General features: G+C 49.7%; 1 protein-coding gene across 4 annotated transcripts; it reads right to left on the minus strand.

Moving 5' to 3' along the window:
* Positions 1 to 3,790: 3,790 nt before the first annotated feature.
* Positions 3,791 to 14,405, minus strand: NOA1 (nitric oxide associated 1). 4 transcript variants are annotated; one of them, XM_054203369.1, is made up of 7 exons: positions 13,540 to 14,405; positions 12,659 to 12,823; positions 11,620 to 11,816; positions 9,162 to 9,293; positions 6,886 to 7,002; positions 5,311 to 5,428; positions 3,791 to 4,724 (listed from the first exon to the last, which is right to left on the minus strand). In XM_054203369.1, exons 1-7 carry the CDS (start codon positions 14,375 to 14,377, stop codon positions 4,519 to 4,521), a joined length of 1,773 nt encoding a protein of 590 aa, XP_054059344.1. In that variant the 5' UTR covers positions 14,378 to 14,405; the 3' UTR covers positions 3,791 to 4,518. The 4 variants fall into 4 exon arrangements, 3 of the variants coding, with proteins under 3 accessions (XP_054059344.1, XP_054059343.1, XP_054059345.1); XM_054203368.1 differs by having other exon boundaries at positions 13,444 to 14,405; XR_008466688.1 differs by lacking the exon at positions 5,311 to 5,428 and adding an exon at positions 5,023 to 5,287 and having other exon boundaries at positions 4,600 to 4,724; positions 13,444 to 14,405.
* Between the last annotated feature and the right edge of the window lie 49 nt (positions 14,406 to 14,454).

The raw sequence follows: 14,454 nt of genomic DNA on the forward strand, positions 1-14,454 counted from the left end.
GCACAGACACAAGTCTCCTCTGACACCAGAGGAGCCGCTGGGACAGGTCAGGTCAATGCACCACCAAGACACAGCCCCACCATCAAGTTTCTCCTCCAGCACTAGTCATGTTGGGCAACCCCCAGCATTTTAGCTACAAGACCAGTGAAGACAGTTGCTGGTGAGGGGAGTTTATGGGCAATTACAAGCTGTGAATCACAGGAAACTCAGCAGGAAGCAGATGCTCGAAACTTCTGGTCCATTAGGCTCACGGCCCAACGCACCTCTCACCTATTTTGGGAGTGTTAACAGTGGACAAAATTTTAGAATTTACATGGGAGTTGTTCTGCTCTTGCCATGAAAAACAGACACCATTTCCCCAGGCTGGAGGTCCCCTGCCATGAGCATCTCCAAAAAGAGAACATCCACCGACCAGAGAAAGGAAGCCGCTTTTTTTTTCTTTGTTTTTTTTTTTTTTGGGTGAGCTGGCGCCACATGGGATGCGTGCCAAAGCAAACCAACCCACGGGCTCCCAGCTGCAGCGGCACGTCCCTGCTTGCAGCGCGGTGGGGAGGTGCAGCCCTCCCTTGGCTGGCCCGGTTCTGCACGCCGCACTGCCCCGCTCCAGCCCAGCTCTGCGCTTGGCCAGGAAGCTGGGAAGCATCCCCCGCTCCGGGTACACAAACACCCCCAGGTGCTGCCACACAAACCCCCCGCACCGTCTCAAAGGCATTGCCAGCCAGCTGTAGCTGTTAGATGTTCAAATCTGTCCTTCTGTAGGATTTTACCTGTATTTTAACTACCCCGTCCTAAGCCATGAACTGGTTTTTTTGTGCAGGTCTCCAACACACGGAGCGGTGCTGCCTCATTACAATCTTCCGGAGCAGCTACAAGTGGTTGCACCCCAAGGGTGCGCACTGCGACACCCATGAAGAGCAGACCTTCCAAGGGGGCTGGACCTTCCCAGCCCTTTCCTTATGCCTCAGTTTGCGCACAGACTCAAACCACCTTCGCTTTTGGCTCCTGTTCTAAAATTAAATTAGCTGCTGTCCACTGGTGTGGCAAAAATTGTCTTACCTTTCAGGCTGTCTGGCATAAACCAGACATGAGTCCTCCCTTTGAGAAGCATTTCCAAGCTGGTCTTCAGCTCTGGTGTAATTCAGCCCTGGGAGCTCATAAAAGGCATGTCTATGCTTTCAATGAGGCACTAATTGCTTCCACATTACAACCTCCTACATGCTGAGGTTTAGCATCTGTCCGGAGCATCCATGTTTGTTCCCAGCTGGGGCTGCTGCTGGCTTGATGCTGCTCTCGTGGCACGGTGCAGCTTTTGTGAAAGCCCTCCAACACCTGCCCAACACCAGGCCCCTGCGCTGCCCCAGCTCTCCACTTGCACCTACAGCTTGGACACAAAATGATGCTGGGCACAGGAATCATGCAAGCCTTTTCTCCTCGGTACATCTCCAGCACCCCCTGATCCCACCCATCCTTGTGAAATGCTTTTTTTTTCCCCCAAAAAAACAGGGGACCTGCTACAACAATCACTTGCCTTGTCTGCAATTTTTCACGTCCAGCCCCTGGGCTGAGGACCACCGCTGTAACAGAGGCAGGTCTTCCAGTTACTCGTTCTGCATGCGGAGCCGTTTGCCTTTCATGCTGCGTCTTTCCCAGACGTACAGCGGCGCAGGAATGTTATAGGGGATGCCTGGTTTGGATTTGTCAAGCTAGTTTGAACAGACCGCAGCCAGACCTTTTTCCTGCCTCCCAGTTTAGCTGAGAGTGCCATGCCCCTTTCCGTGCCTGCTTTCTTCGGGCTGCCCCGCACAACCCCAACAAATGAGGAGGTCCAAGCTTCTGCTTTCCAGTGTTTTCTCCCATGCCCCCCACCCCCCTGTTCAATGAAGCGTGTTACCGGCACAAGACAGGTTCTCCTCAAGGCATAAACATTGTGTATCTGTGTGACAGAGTAAGTAAAAACCGATGTCTATGGTTAGCTCTGGCTGGAAATGTAATTTTTGGCAGCAAGATGGGGCTAGCACCGGGATTCTGCAGACTGGCCCTGTTGAGCTGTCTCAGCATGGCTGCAGTGCAGGCCAGTGAAGAGGCATCTTTAAGCATCATCCAGGCTCAAGCAACTTCTCCAGCCCAGGCTCCACACCCACAAAGGAGCACACAGAGACGGTGGTGGGAGGGGAAGCCCAAATAATGCCCTGCCAAGCTACTCCCAGGCTCACCATCGGGGCCATCAGCCCAGCAAAGGCCCACCTGCACAAGCCTAGAGCTGCACAGGGGCACACTGGCAGACAGAACCCAGCTGAAGGACACATGAGGAGTGAACACCTCATCTGGGGTCCTTTCAGGACCGTGTTTGCAGAGCCATCAGCCCCTCTGTCCAGGAGTGAAACCCATTACCATAAGTCTTTGTTTTGGGCAGATCTCATCAATGTATATGAACACCTGAAGGGAGGGTGCAAAGAGGATGAAGCCAGGGTCTTTTCAGCGGTGCCCAGTGACAGGAGCAAAGGCAATGGGCACAAACTGAAACATAGGAAGTGCCATCAGAGCATCAGGAAACACTTTTTTTACTGTGAGGGTGACCGAGCGCTGGCACAGGTTGCCCAGAGAGGTTGTGGAGTCTCCCATCCTTGGACATAGTAAAAAAAGATCTTGAAACAGTACTGGGCAGCTGGCTCTAGGTGGCTCTGCTTCAGCAGGGGTTTGGCCCAGAGGACCTCCAGAGGTCACTTCAACCTCAAGCATGCTCTCTCTAAGCCTGTGTCGTTACCTAAGTCCAGGTCACCTTTTGGGCTAAGTGGGACTGCTATCTAGGGGTGTGGGAGCACATCGTGGGATGCACGGGAAAAACATTTTGAGTTTGGGCAGGACTTTTTCAGGGGAGGAATCAAAAGTGGGAAAAGGGAGGGTTTTAGGTAATTTGGGGAACAAGTGTGGGAAATAGAGGGGTAAGGGGATAAAGAGGGCTCATTGTGCGTAAATAGTTGGCTAGTCAGTACCTTTGTCTGGCCATGCCCTGCACAACCCGTCCTGTGTCCTTACTAAATTCCTTTCTGATTTTCCCAGATGAGGGCTCTGTATTGCGTGTCCATGCATGCACATGGGGATGCGAGGACAGCAACTGGAGTCAGACCCTGGGTTGTAGGAGCTGTGTGTCCATGGTGCAGAAACTGAAGTGGGAATGGGTGTGCTACTGTTAGTGAAGATCAAGCTGGACTAGCTGGAGAATGGGTGAAACGGCCAGGGAGAAAAGGGGTGTGGGGGTCTCCAAGGGGCAGCTCAGGGTGTCAGAGCACCTGGATAGCTGTAGGAGAGCATAAGGCTACGGCACCAGGGGAGTCCTGGCCAGTTGTGTCTGTGTGCGAGGCTGGCTGCACCAGCAACCAGAGTGTGGCTGCGGCCTCAGGGGCTCACATCCCCAGGTATCAGAAAGGAGAATGGCATCCAGGAACCAGCAGTTTCTGGGCAGATTGAGTGTCTGAGCCCAGCAGCTGGAGGGATCCACCACATGCGTGCATGTGCATGTGTGTACACCGGCTGTTGGTGCCGTCTACGTTCCCAAGTGCTGTGTGTCTGTCTGTGGTGTGTATGCATGCTCTGCGCCTACTGGGAAGACATCTTCAGCCTCACTAGTGGCAGGACGGAGCTGCAGCAGCCTCACCTCTCTTCAGCTGTCAGACCTGGCGTGATACATTTTCCTCTAACACTAGGCTTCCTGCTGGAGCTTGTGTGTAGTTATCAGGGTGCTTATGCCCACACAAGAGTGTGTCAGCAATTTGAAAAGGATACAACGGAGTAAGTGCCTTTGAAAAAGCTTTATTCTATGCCCTCGCTTTCAGAAACCTTTACACAACTTACAGAAACCAAATCAAAGCAGCAAGTCGCAAAAGTTTTCTCTCCAGGCATATGAACAGCCTGCTTTTCATTAATTCACCTTTCTTGTGTCCAAAAGCAAGGCGTTGCACTCCCTCATCTGTCCCAGATATTGAAGGACTGAAAGGACCTGATTTTTGGTCAATGTGGAATTACTGTCAGCCACTAGGAGGGTCATACCCACACTGGAGCATTCCCTGCTCCTTTCCACTCCCTTCACCTCTGGAAACACCATAAAGCCTGCAGGAACAAGACGACAGCTTCTGACCCGTGGGAGCATGTCTGCAAGAGAAGACCTACTTTATGAGCAGCAAAGGCAGCCCAGGCAGGCAGGTGAGTGTCCATCTTGTATTTCAAAAGCGAACACATAAAGGGATTTGCTCATAGACACTGGCAGGTCCCAGGGACAAGCTGTTTCACCTCCCACTGTAAGGTACCAGCCACCCAGCTCATTAAAAATGCCTGCAGGTCAGTAGCTGGATCAGGGCTTGTGGAATACTGAAGCAGGCACTTTACTTCTCCCCAGGCCTGCTTCCAAAAACGTGCCCGTCTGCTTTTAAAAAGGTAGTCCAAGCTCTCCCAAATATCAATCAGCAACAAGGTTCTCCAGAGGCTGTTCTGTCTTCTACCTTGCTCAGAGGATGAGAAGTGCTATCTCCTCCCTGTGGTTTTCAGGTTTTCCACCTGGGAAGGAGGCTTTTTGGTCCTATAGGCAGCGGTTCCCGGGATCCGGGCCCCTCTGATGGTACTGATGTATGGCAAAAGGGGAGGCTCCCGCACCACCAACGCAGTGCCCTTGGGAGTATAGGCTCGGAGCAGCAGTTTCTCTTCCGCGTGAGCCGTCACTGCCACCCAGCCTGCACAGCCAAAAAAAAATACAGACAGTCAGCAAGATGAGCTAGTACCAGAATGAGGATTCTGATGCAAACTCAGTGCCTCCTGTACTGGCTAAGAACCTGAGCTATTCCGGTGTGATTTGTTTGAGAAACCAAGCTCAAAGGTAATATCCAGCCTTTTCCCAATAGAAGGCAGCACCTGAATCCACATCTTACTCTCCCCAGGTACACCTCTTTCCTGGTGAACTTCAGAGAGAAGGTGTGAATGACCAAAACCACAATAATAAAGCTTTCCAATCCATGGCCCTTCTCCTCTCACCTCGACAGCAGACAGTGTCACAGCCATTCCTGATGCTGTGGAACTTTTATGGCAGCCAGAGCATAAAGTATTCCACTGTGGTCATCCTGTACAAGCATGGTTGTCAATCTCCATTCTTGGAGGTTGCCAAGCCTCAGCCGGACAAAGTCATGGCTGCCCCCATTTTGTGTTGGTGACAGTCCTGCTCTGAGCAGGAAATACAGCTTCATCCCTTCAGAGGCCTCTTCCCATCAATGTTTCTAGGATGCAGACCCTGCAAAGCAAACTAATGAAGAAATAGTAAATTACCTGCAGAGGAAAGCTTGATATCTGCGACTGCCTCAGTGGCACCAATTCCTTTCAGTGTAATGTCCTGAGGGACAAGCGGGGGGAACTCTTTCATTCGCTCTTCCCCACCCATGGGAACCTAACATCAAAACATGGAGAAAAAAATTTAACCATCAAGAGATGCTTCAGCACTCCTACCTTAAACTGGCAAGCACATATCCTGGTTTGAGTGACACAGGACTAAATTCTCTGCTAATGCTTGGTAAAACTGCACTTTTAGAAGACTCTAGCATCTGAATTTGTGAAAATATTTACTTTATAGCCAGCTATGGGAAGTGGGTTTCAAAGTCTCAGTGTTTTCGATCTCACCAGGTGCAGGGATGAGAAGCAAGACCCAGGCACTTGACCCAAGCTGGCCAACAGGATTATTTCACACCACGAAGGTCACATTCAATATAAATTAGAAAGTTTGCTGAGAAGTTCTCTCTCTTCTATGATGGCTGCAATCCTGAGAACTTCTTGGCCTGGTGCTGGACCCCTGAGCCCTTTCCTTCCTCCCGAAGCCATGGTCCTCACAGTGTCCGACATTTGCTGCCCACTGCCGGGAGCGCGCAGCTTCCTGCTGATAGAATTGGCTGAGTATAAACCTTGTATATTTTATATTGGTATCAATATTGGTTCTTTAGTATTACTAATGTTAATTATCTAGTCTTATTCTATGAAATCTGTCTGTATTTCAATCCTCGTGTTTCCTTGTTTTTCCCGATTCCCCTTCCTGGGTGGGAAGGAATCATTGGGTGATACAGTAATTGTCTAAACGACAATAAATTATTGTAGGTTCCTCAAACCATAACAGCACAGCACAAGTGGCAATAAAGATATTAGACTGTTGTTAGCCAAATAAGAGCTGGCTTGAATACCCTACAGGAGTTACTTCTAGTTTGCCAAGAGCAGAATCAGGATTACATCACTGGGGGGTGAGCAAAGATGAAGTGTCCACTACAGGACACTGTTGGTGGCTCAAGCCAGCCAACCTGATGTGAGTGACAGAACTTGTTCTCGACACGCACAGGAATTCAGCTGCCAGCACAAGGACACCTCACCTTGTCCCCCATCAATCTGCAAGTGCTACACAGTATGTGGCAATACTAGGGAAAAAGTCAGACCACCAAAATATGCAGGAATGTGCAGAGGATCCAGGGGGGAAAGAATAAGAAAGGTACATTTTTCAACTGCAGTCTCTTCTGAAACCCCAGTCTGAAGTTTGCCATGGAAAATAACCCCATTGCTGCCTTCACTTTAAGGCTGTTCAAGAAAAGCCAAGCATCAGAGAGCACAGCACTGCCAATCTTATCGCTTGGAACAGAAGCTCTGATGAATTACATAATTTCAGGCGCTCTCTCCTAACACAGCTGCAGCCATGCAGACTGTGCAAGGCTGTTCCACACTGCAGATCTCCATTCTCTCACTGCAGAAGTCCTAAACTCCTGACATGTGCTGGTTTTCCCTGTCAATTGTGGCCCAGCCAGGGCGCCTCACCAGGCAGGACAGCCTGCCTATCTGCAACCAAGAGCCCACGACAACGCCTCCTCTTACCTTTAGAAACTCTTGTCCACCATACTTCTCGTAGAGGGCATCTGCATTACTTAGAGTAGAAATGTGGACTGGCAACAGATTAGAAGCCACAACAGAAAACCAGGCAGGCTTTTCTCCCTGAAATAAATAACAAGAGGAAGATGTTACTTATATTAACAGAAAAGCAGCCCTGAATTGCACTCTCCTGCTCAGTTTCTTTCCTGCACGTTGAAAACCCATTTGACTGATGTCCCTTCCTTGTCCAAGGAGGAGTCCTTGCCTCTGTCACTGCAGAGCAGCCAGGGTTTTTATAAAGAGGGGAGCTCAGCTTCCAGGAGAGAAGCACCCATGGCTTCACCATCCTGCCTCAAAGCATCCCCAGTACCATACTCCCTGCCATCACACCTGCTCAGCTCAGGGAAATCATCCAAGAGATATCTTTGCTCAAGTTTAATTCCCAAGAACAAACTCAGTGTGGTTATTTAACATGAGAGGTGATGAATGTCTCATGTTGGGTGCTTTCTCTCCTATCACTTTACACTTCTAACATGTATCTCTCATCAAAACATACTTGGTTCCAAGCTGCTCTCAAGCTATGTAAAGGCTGAACGTGGAGCAATTTCAGCAGGCGCTTTTGTCACTTTTGCAGTTAAAGCAAACAAGGTTACAGAGGGGAAAGACATCTACAAACTGCTAGCAGCTTGAAATAAGGAAACCCAAGTGCAGCAATTCCTCCAAGTTCCTCACAGATCTAATCTGAAGCAGGGGCTCCTCTGTCACGGTCTGAGCACAACTGTGTTCCTTCAAGGTCTCTGGAGGATGAAGATAGGCATGGCGCATACAGCAATGGGCTGAGACAGATAATGAGAGTCTCTGGGGTCCTACATGTGCACAGCTGAGCTTGCTAGGAGCACCACTACATGGAGAACAGGCTTTTAGCACGAAGCCTAACTGCCAGCCCTGCTGCACTGGACATGTCTCTGAGCCTGTTCTCATCAAGAGGTGGTGTGACACTATTTTACCCTGGCCTCAGGTTTCCCAGGCTGCCAACATCATCTGCATCCTCCACAACTCCCAAGAACAAAAATCACCCCTCAGGCAGCCCTGTGGCCGGACTGCCTGCCCTGTCCTCTTCATCGTGTGAGAGGTCTCGTCCACGCTCACAGGCTGGCCTGATCTTGCAGTGTTTCTGCACAGGGTGTTTACTGCCAGCAAGATGTCATCACCTGTATCGTTGTCCTACTTTGTCAGGGATGCAAATTCAGGTGCTTTCTTGAGTTCCTGATAGCGCTCAAACAACATGCCTAGTTCTTTTCCAAGTGCTTTGCCCAAGGCCATATGGATAAAGGCAGGTGTTTTTTTTTCTGCTCGGTTGCTCTCCCCACAAACAGCATTTTTTCCTGAGTGAGGTATTACTCCTCTGTACTGACAAGCTCTTTTTTGAGCTGGGGCTCTGGATTCTCACCTTAACTATGATGGAACTCTCCTGCCACCCTGGTACACTATTACTTACAGAATCCTGTTCCCCTCACCTTTCCGGTTTTCTTCTGGCAGGTCAAGAGCGTCCTCAGCAAAGTACCAATTCAACATTTCTATGGTGAAGCTGACTGAAACAAAGGAATAGCCATACACACACACCCTTCCCAAAATACAGGAAACTACTGAGAAAGGAATTATCATAAGTGCTAGACTCATATCTGGAAGAAACCACCCCTTCCAGAGGAAACATCATGGGAGGTCAGCTCCACACAACTCCATAAAGGTGTATGGCATGAGATTTCTAATAAATGGAAGAAATAGGCCGGGGACAATGACACACAGCACCTTTTAAAAATATTTTTACAGAAACTAAAATACGAGTACATTTAATTGCTTCCTTGGGCAAATTCTTCAGAGAGGTCTGTGTCAGGAAAGAAAAACGCCCACACTTTTCTCTCTTGTCAGACAGCTTTCATGAAACACTGAAAGGAGGAAACCACCTATTTTCCAACTTAATTCTGGCACTCTCCTTCTTACCTCCCTCCCTGCCTTGTGTCTTTGTATATTATGGGAAGCACATCAAGCTGAAGGTGTTTGTCAGCATTCATATACAATATAAAATATGCACACTGGTAACAAGTATCAGCTGCAACTCTCCATCCCAAGGCATTCTGCCTTTATGCAGTGCTTCATTAACAGATTAATGATCTCAAAAGCAGCAAAGAAAGGGTCTGGGAAAGCTACCCAGAAAGCCTTTTATCGTCTGGTACTATAACAAGAGATGAAGCAGTTGCTCACAAAATCCTTTCTTCCCTTACCTGTAAGTAGTCTACACGTCCCAAGGCTGCTAAAAACAAGACCATTCCTGGTTTGAGAATGAAGGTGCGTGGAATGATGGCATTTGTTGGCAAAACCAGCTTTACTTCTTTCTCTGTCAGGAGATTTAAAACCTACAATATAAATTGTACTGTCACAATTCACTCCAGATGTTTCAATGGGGACGATGAAATTAATATTGGTATTATATCGCTAGAGGAAAAAGATCAAGTAGAGCAGTGTGAAAAACGTCTAACAGAACAGTTCAATTCTGGTCCACACAGTAAGTGAGGAGGCAGGGATGTCACCCATCTCCATAGCAATGCAGGGTCCATAGCAAAGTAAAACAGCTGCCAGCAGCCTGTTGGACCAAGGATTTGGGAATCCTGGGTCTGGCTGGAACAAGCTCAAGCAAGATTTACTATGCTTTAGCATGAGTGCAGCCATGTGTCACGAACTGCAGACCACCTTCAGCTATAACATTTGAGTTATTCCACTTGGGAAGTAACACAAAGTGCCAAACCAAAACTAACAGCAAAGCTAGTCTCAAATATCTCACTGAGACGTGCTGGGTTGGACCGTGAAACCACTCAATCTGCAGGATGACCAGCCTGCCCCACAGTGTTGATCTCTACCCTGGGCACAGCAAAACAAGCTCTCCCATCTGTGAGGGCTCCCAAATGCTCCTGCTGCTTGTATTCCTCTCCTCCCCGCTTCCCTTCCATCTCCTGCCCTAACTGGCTCATCTGTCTAGGTGCTAACTTGTTTCAGTAAAATGATCCACCCCAAAGACTAATGAAAAGCCAGCAACTTAACTAGCAGTGCTGCAGCCAAAGCAGTCCAGTCGCTTCCTGAAGAAGCACTGTTCAAACCCAGCTACGGAACAATGTGCAGGCACCGAAGTTCAGGAAGCAGTGCCTTGAAGGAAAAAACTAGTCTCCAGATTGATGGTGTCTCTTTCCTAAACACAGGGAACCGACAGGGGAAATGCTTCCAACTGTGCTACCCCCACGCATGCCACAGCCATGCAAATACCAGTTTGTAGCAGTCTGGCTATAAGGATTAACCTCAATTCAGCATTAAAAGACCAAACTAACAAGGGTTGTGGTGCCGCCAGAGACCCAAATGCTCTTCCTATGTTCACAAGCAGACAATCTTTTTTGAAAGTCAGGGCAGCCTTCAACACCAATTCTAAAAGATGATGAGGCTTTGCCCTGCTAATGTGTTTGGAAACGCGTAACCCAAAACCTCAGAGTTATCAGTAATCATTTTCCTTGCTTTCCAGAAGTTCGGCTTTGGAAGGAGTCCTGAGGATGCAGCTAAAAACAAACCTCCAAGGAGTAAGGACAAAAATGTAATTCCATCATATGCTAACAGCCACTTTCCCTCCCTCTTCTTCCAAACTAAAAACCAACACACAAACCTGCTTGTAATTAGAAATCTCCCCTGCCAAAATCTGTCACGTAGACCAACTGCTTGTCCTCCAGCCAGATTGAACACTGACTGCAGAAACAAAATTTGATCTGAAACTTGGCATGTAGCTCTCCAAAGGCACAGCAAGGATAATCAAAATTAGAAACGGCGGCAGGTATTTCTGGATGTAGGAAAGCCCACTTATTTCCACATTTATTCAACTTCAGAAGAGAGGAAGAACATATCCAATCTCCAGCTGTTACCAAACCAGGTCTCTAAGCTAATGACTGTCTTTACAGTGGACACTAACCAGCTATCAGATATGGCAAACCAATAGTTTTCTAGTGTTTATGAAAGAAGCACCAACACTTGAGCTGTGCAGTCTCAGTACAGTTCTTGTGCTTCCTTCTTTTCAGAACTTTCCTATCTCCTTGCACTTTTTAACTTTCCCAAAAAGACGACCTCCAGCTCTGCATAGATATCAAAGTGACCAAAAATCAAAACACTACTTTTTTTGGATGTGTGCACTAATCAACACCAACTTCAGAGCCACCGCTCTACTGAAAGACTGAGGTAGGCCTGACGTATTGGAGCTATTAACAGGAACACTGCAGATCCTGTTAGCTTCAGAAGAATACTTTCTCAAAGATTTGGTTCAGTCACGCACACTGGTTATCCTCCCAAGCTCCACCTTTTCCAGTAGGCTGGTAGAGATAAAAAAGTGCAGCTTTCATTGGGTGATGCTGGTATAAACTTGCTTACAGCACTCTCTCTTACTTCCCTTCATTTAGATGTTAAGAAAATTTGATGATGCAGTCATACAATTCCTTTGCAAAGACCACAGTATGCACTAATCAGAAATGCAACAGCGTTAAAACAATGAACGCTTCACAAGTAAATACAAACCACATTTTAACACAATTGCCTAAACCAAAAGAATCCTAACCCCAGGACTGCAGCAGAAACACTCTCCCACATGCACAGCTAAGGCAGAACAGTCCTCCCAAACCCTGTCCATCCCAAAACACAGCACCACAGGGTACCTACACAGTTTTCCTTTACAATCCCTGGAGTATCAAAACACCAGCGAGCATCCTTCACTTCGTTGTATGTGAACTCCTCCCTTTCCTCATTCTTCTTAGGGGAATGTCTGGGATCTTCGTCTATGCTGTAGGAGAGCATGTCAGGGTCAAAGTCAACCACAGGGCTAGACTTCTGCTGTTGAAATGTTCTTCCAACTCTTCCTGGATTAAAATGAAAGGTTTGCTGGTAATTAATTTATTAATGTGCCTTTCCTTCAGTTGGACATCTGTCCCTTTTTTTGCTTAAAAGAGACATACATTGGTAATATAAAGGTGATAAAGACGCTACGTGGGTAGAAATTTATGCATTCATAAGCCAAGATGCTAAGAAATCCCTTCTATAATTCTTGCTTAGCACTCCTCAAATGCCAAAACCTTAGCAGGGACCAGATCACAGACAGTCTATTATTTCCATTTTACAGTAAAGCCCTTTTTTCAGTGCCTTAGACTGTCAAACGCGGAACTTTTGAAAATCAGAGCTATCTTCCGGCACCTCCCTCTCTTGGATACTTACTAAAATGATGTACAACCACTGTGGCCTGCAGCCAAAATGTGATTTTTTAAAAATGAAACTTGTTTTCTTTCTTTGGGAATGAGAGATTACCTATTAATGCAATATCATTGTAAACTGCTAAGCTGTTTGAACTAGGTTAGCAAATGCTGATGGGAGGTGCACTGCAATGCTACTACAACAGCTAAAAAAAAGTACTCAAAAGAAATACTGATGAAGTTACTTATGAAGGAGCTAGAGGTCTTGCACCCATTACTCAGGGAACAAAAACTGGTCAAAATAACTCAAACACAAGTTTGGAATTTTTTTATTGCTACTACAGATAGCATGTTCTTCCCATCATTAAATGGAAATGAGTTCTTTCAGAGTGGGAAGAAATTGCTTGCCAAAACCAGCTGGATTGTACAGCAAATTAAGGACTTAACAGTCCTTTGTGTAATACAGTATTTTCATCAGGGCAGAGGGACGACACCTTTACTGAGGCAATACTCACCCACTAAGTAACCTTGCTTTTTAAGTTGATTAAGGTACTTTTTTTCTTCACTGCTTAGCTGATCTTCTGTTTTTGCTGCCTCCTCTTTCAGCCTCTCCTGCCTTCGGAATATCCTGTCACATGTAGGATTAATAATTGGAAATTTCAACAGGTTCAGTGTTGTTCCTGGAAAAAAACAGAAGGTAGGTTTGGGCCTCTGACTGCCAGGCACACTTAAGCTCTGCAGAACAAGAAAAAAAAAATTGCTCTGCTAGAGATCTGCTCTCACCCATGGTTTGATGAAACCGGTCTCAAAGCCAAGTGGTACCAAGACTGACTTAACAGACCCCTGGCAACTCCTACCTTCAGGCAGCTTGGTTTGGCCTACGATTGTTTTACAGGTGCTCACCAGTCCACCTCCGAGTCTCTCTTGAGGCTGGAGGACACCCCTAATTGACAGGGAGATGGCAAGGCACACAGATTGGGTACTGTCCCCGCTGCCAGGGGAGCACGCAATGCTCTGGTTTACCAGCCCCCTGTTGGGGGGGGGTAATCTCCCTACTGTTGGGAGACGCACATCATCCTCTGTGCGTGCCTCCCACCCTAAGGAAGGTGACGATTTGAAGCACGGCGCAGCACTGGAGCTCGCTGCCCACAATGGTGATGCTTCATGGTGGTGGCCACCCACTTGGCCAGGTGGACAGGTCCCCCCACCCCAGGGGTGGCAGAGGGCAGCCCTGCAGGAGGCCTAGGATTAGCTGGCCTCCGAGTGACCCGCTGCGATGGGCAGAGTGACATCCCCTGACCTGGCCAGGGGGAGACGGTGGCCCTGTCGACGACATCAGGAGCACGGGACTTGCAGTAGTCGGAGAGCAGCAGGCTGTTGAAGAGGGTGGACTTGCCGGAGTTGGTGGCGCCCAGCAGGTAGACGTCTCCGGCGCACTTCCAGGAGCGCTGCAGCCGGCTGATCAGCCCCTCCAGCCCGAAGCCCGTCTTGGCACTCACTAGCCGGACATCCACCAGCGGGGTCCCGCGCAGGCCAGCCTGGGCGCAGGCCGCCGCCAGCTGCTGCCGCAGCCGCCCCAGGTGCCCGGGGGAGTCGGCGGGCAGCAGGTCCACCTTGTTGCCCACCACCAGCAGCCCAGCGGCGGGGACGTCGGGGCCCAGCAGCCCTTGTAGCTGGGGCAGCACCGGGTCGGGCAGCTCCAGCAGGTCGAGGATGTAGAGGAGGAGCGGGCCGCGGCCGTGGCGCGGCGGGCGGCGCAGGGCGGCGCTCACCACCTCCCGGTGCTGCTCGGGCGGCAGTCGCAGCCGCAGGGCCCGGCCGTGGTGGGCCAGCAGCCAGCAGCGCTGGCAGACGGCGCCCCGCAGCCCCGCCGGGCCCTCCGACAGGCTCCGGTACTTCTCCGCCGGGACGAAACCCGGCGCCGTACCGTCTCGGCACTGCAGCTCGGCCCCGCAGCCCGAGCAGCTCACGCCGCTCGGTGGCACCGAGGGGTCGGGCCGCCCCACCGCCGCCACCGGGGGCCGCTCCCGCCGCTCCCGCCGCTCCCTCCGTTCCCTGCCCGACTCCCGGCGGGGCACCGCTGCTGCTGCCGCTATCGCCGCCTCTCTCAGCTCCGGCTCGTACTCGGGGAAGACAAACCGCTCCTCCTCGCCGCCAGCTGCCGCCCCGCGCCGCAGCACCGGGACCCAGGGCCGGGCCAGCCGGGCCAGGAGCGCCGGGGCCAGGCGGAGCATGGCGGGGCCGGTGCCGCCGGGGCGGGCGGGCGCGACTGCGCATGCGCGTCGCGTCCCTTCGCACGCGGTGCCTCCTG

Source organism: Rissa tridactyla, chromosome 5, assembly GCF_028500815.1.
Source record: "Rissa tridactyla isolate bRisTri1 chromosome 5, bRisTri1.patW.cur.20221130, whole genome shotgun sequence".
In the NCBI taxonomy this organism is placed as follows: domain Eukaryota; kingdom Metazoa; phylum Chordata; class Aves; order Charadriiformes; family Laridae; genus Rissa; species Rissa tridactyla.

What these genes read in the sequence shown, in the direction of transcription:
- NOA1 (XM_054203368.1), bottom strand. Translation starts at nt 14,377, where the DNA reads ATGCTCCGCCTGGCCCCGGCGCTCCTGGCCCGGCTGGCCCGGCCCTGG. An exon ending in GACGTGTAGACTACTTACAG is followed by an intron (nt 7,003 to 9,161) that starts GTAAGGGAAGAA and finishes TATTTATTTCAG; the next exon opens with GGAGAAAAGCCTGCCTGGTT. An exon ending in GTGGACAAGAGTTTCTAAAG is followed by an intron (nt 5,429 to 6,885) that starts GTAAGAGGAGGC and finishes TTTTGATGTTAG; the next exon opens with GTTCCCATGGGTGGGGAAGA.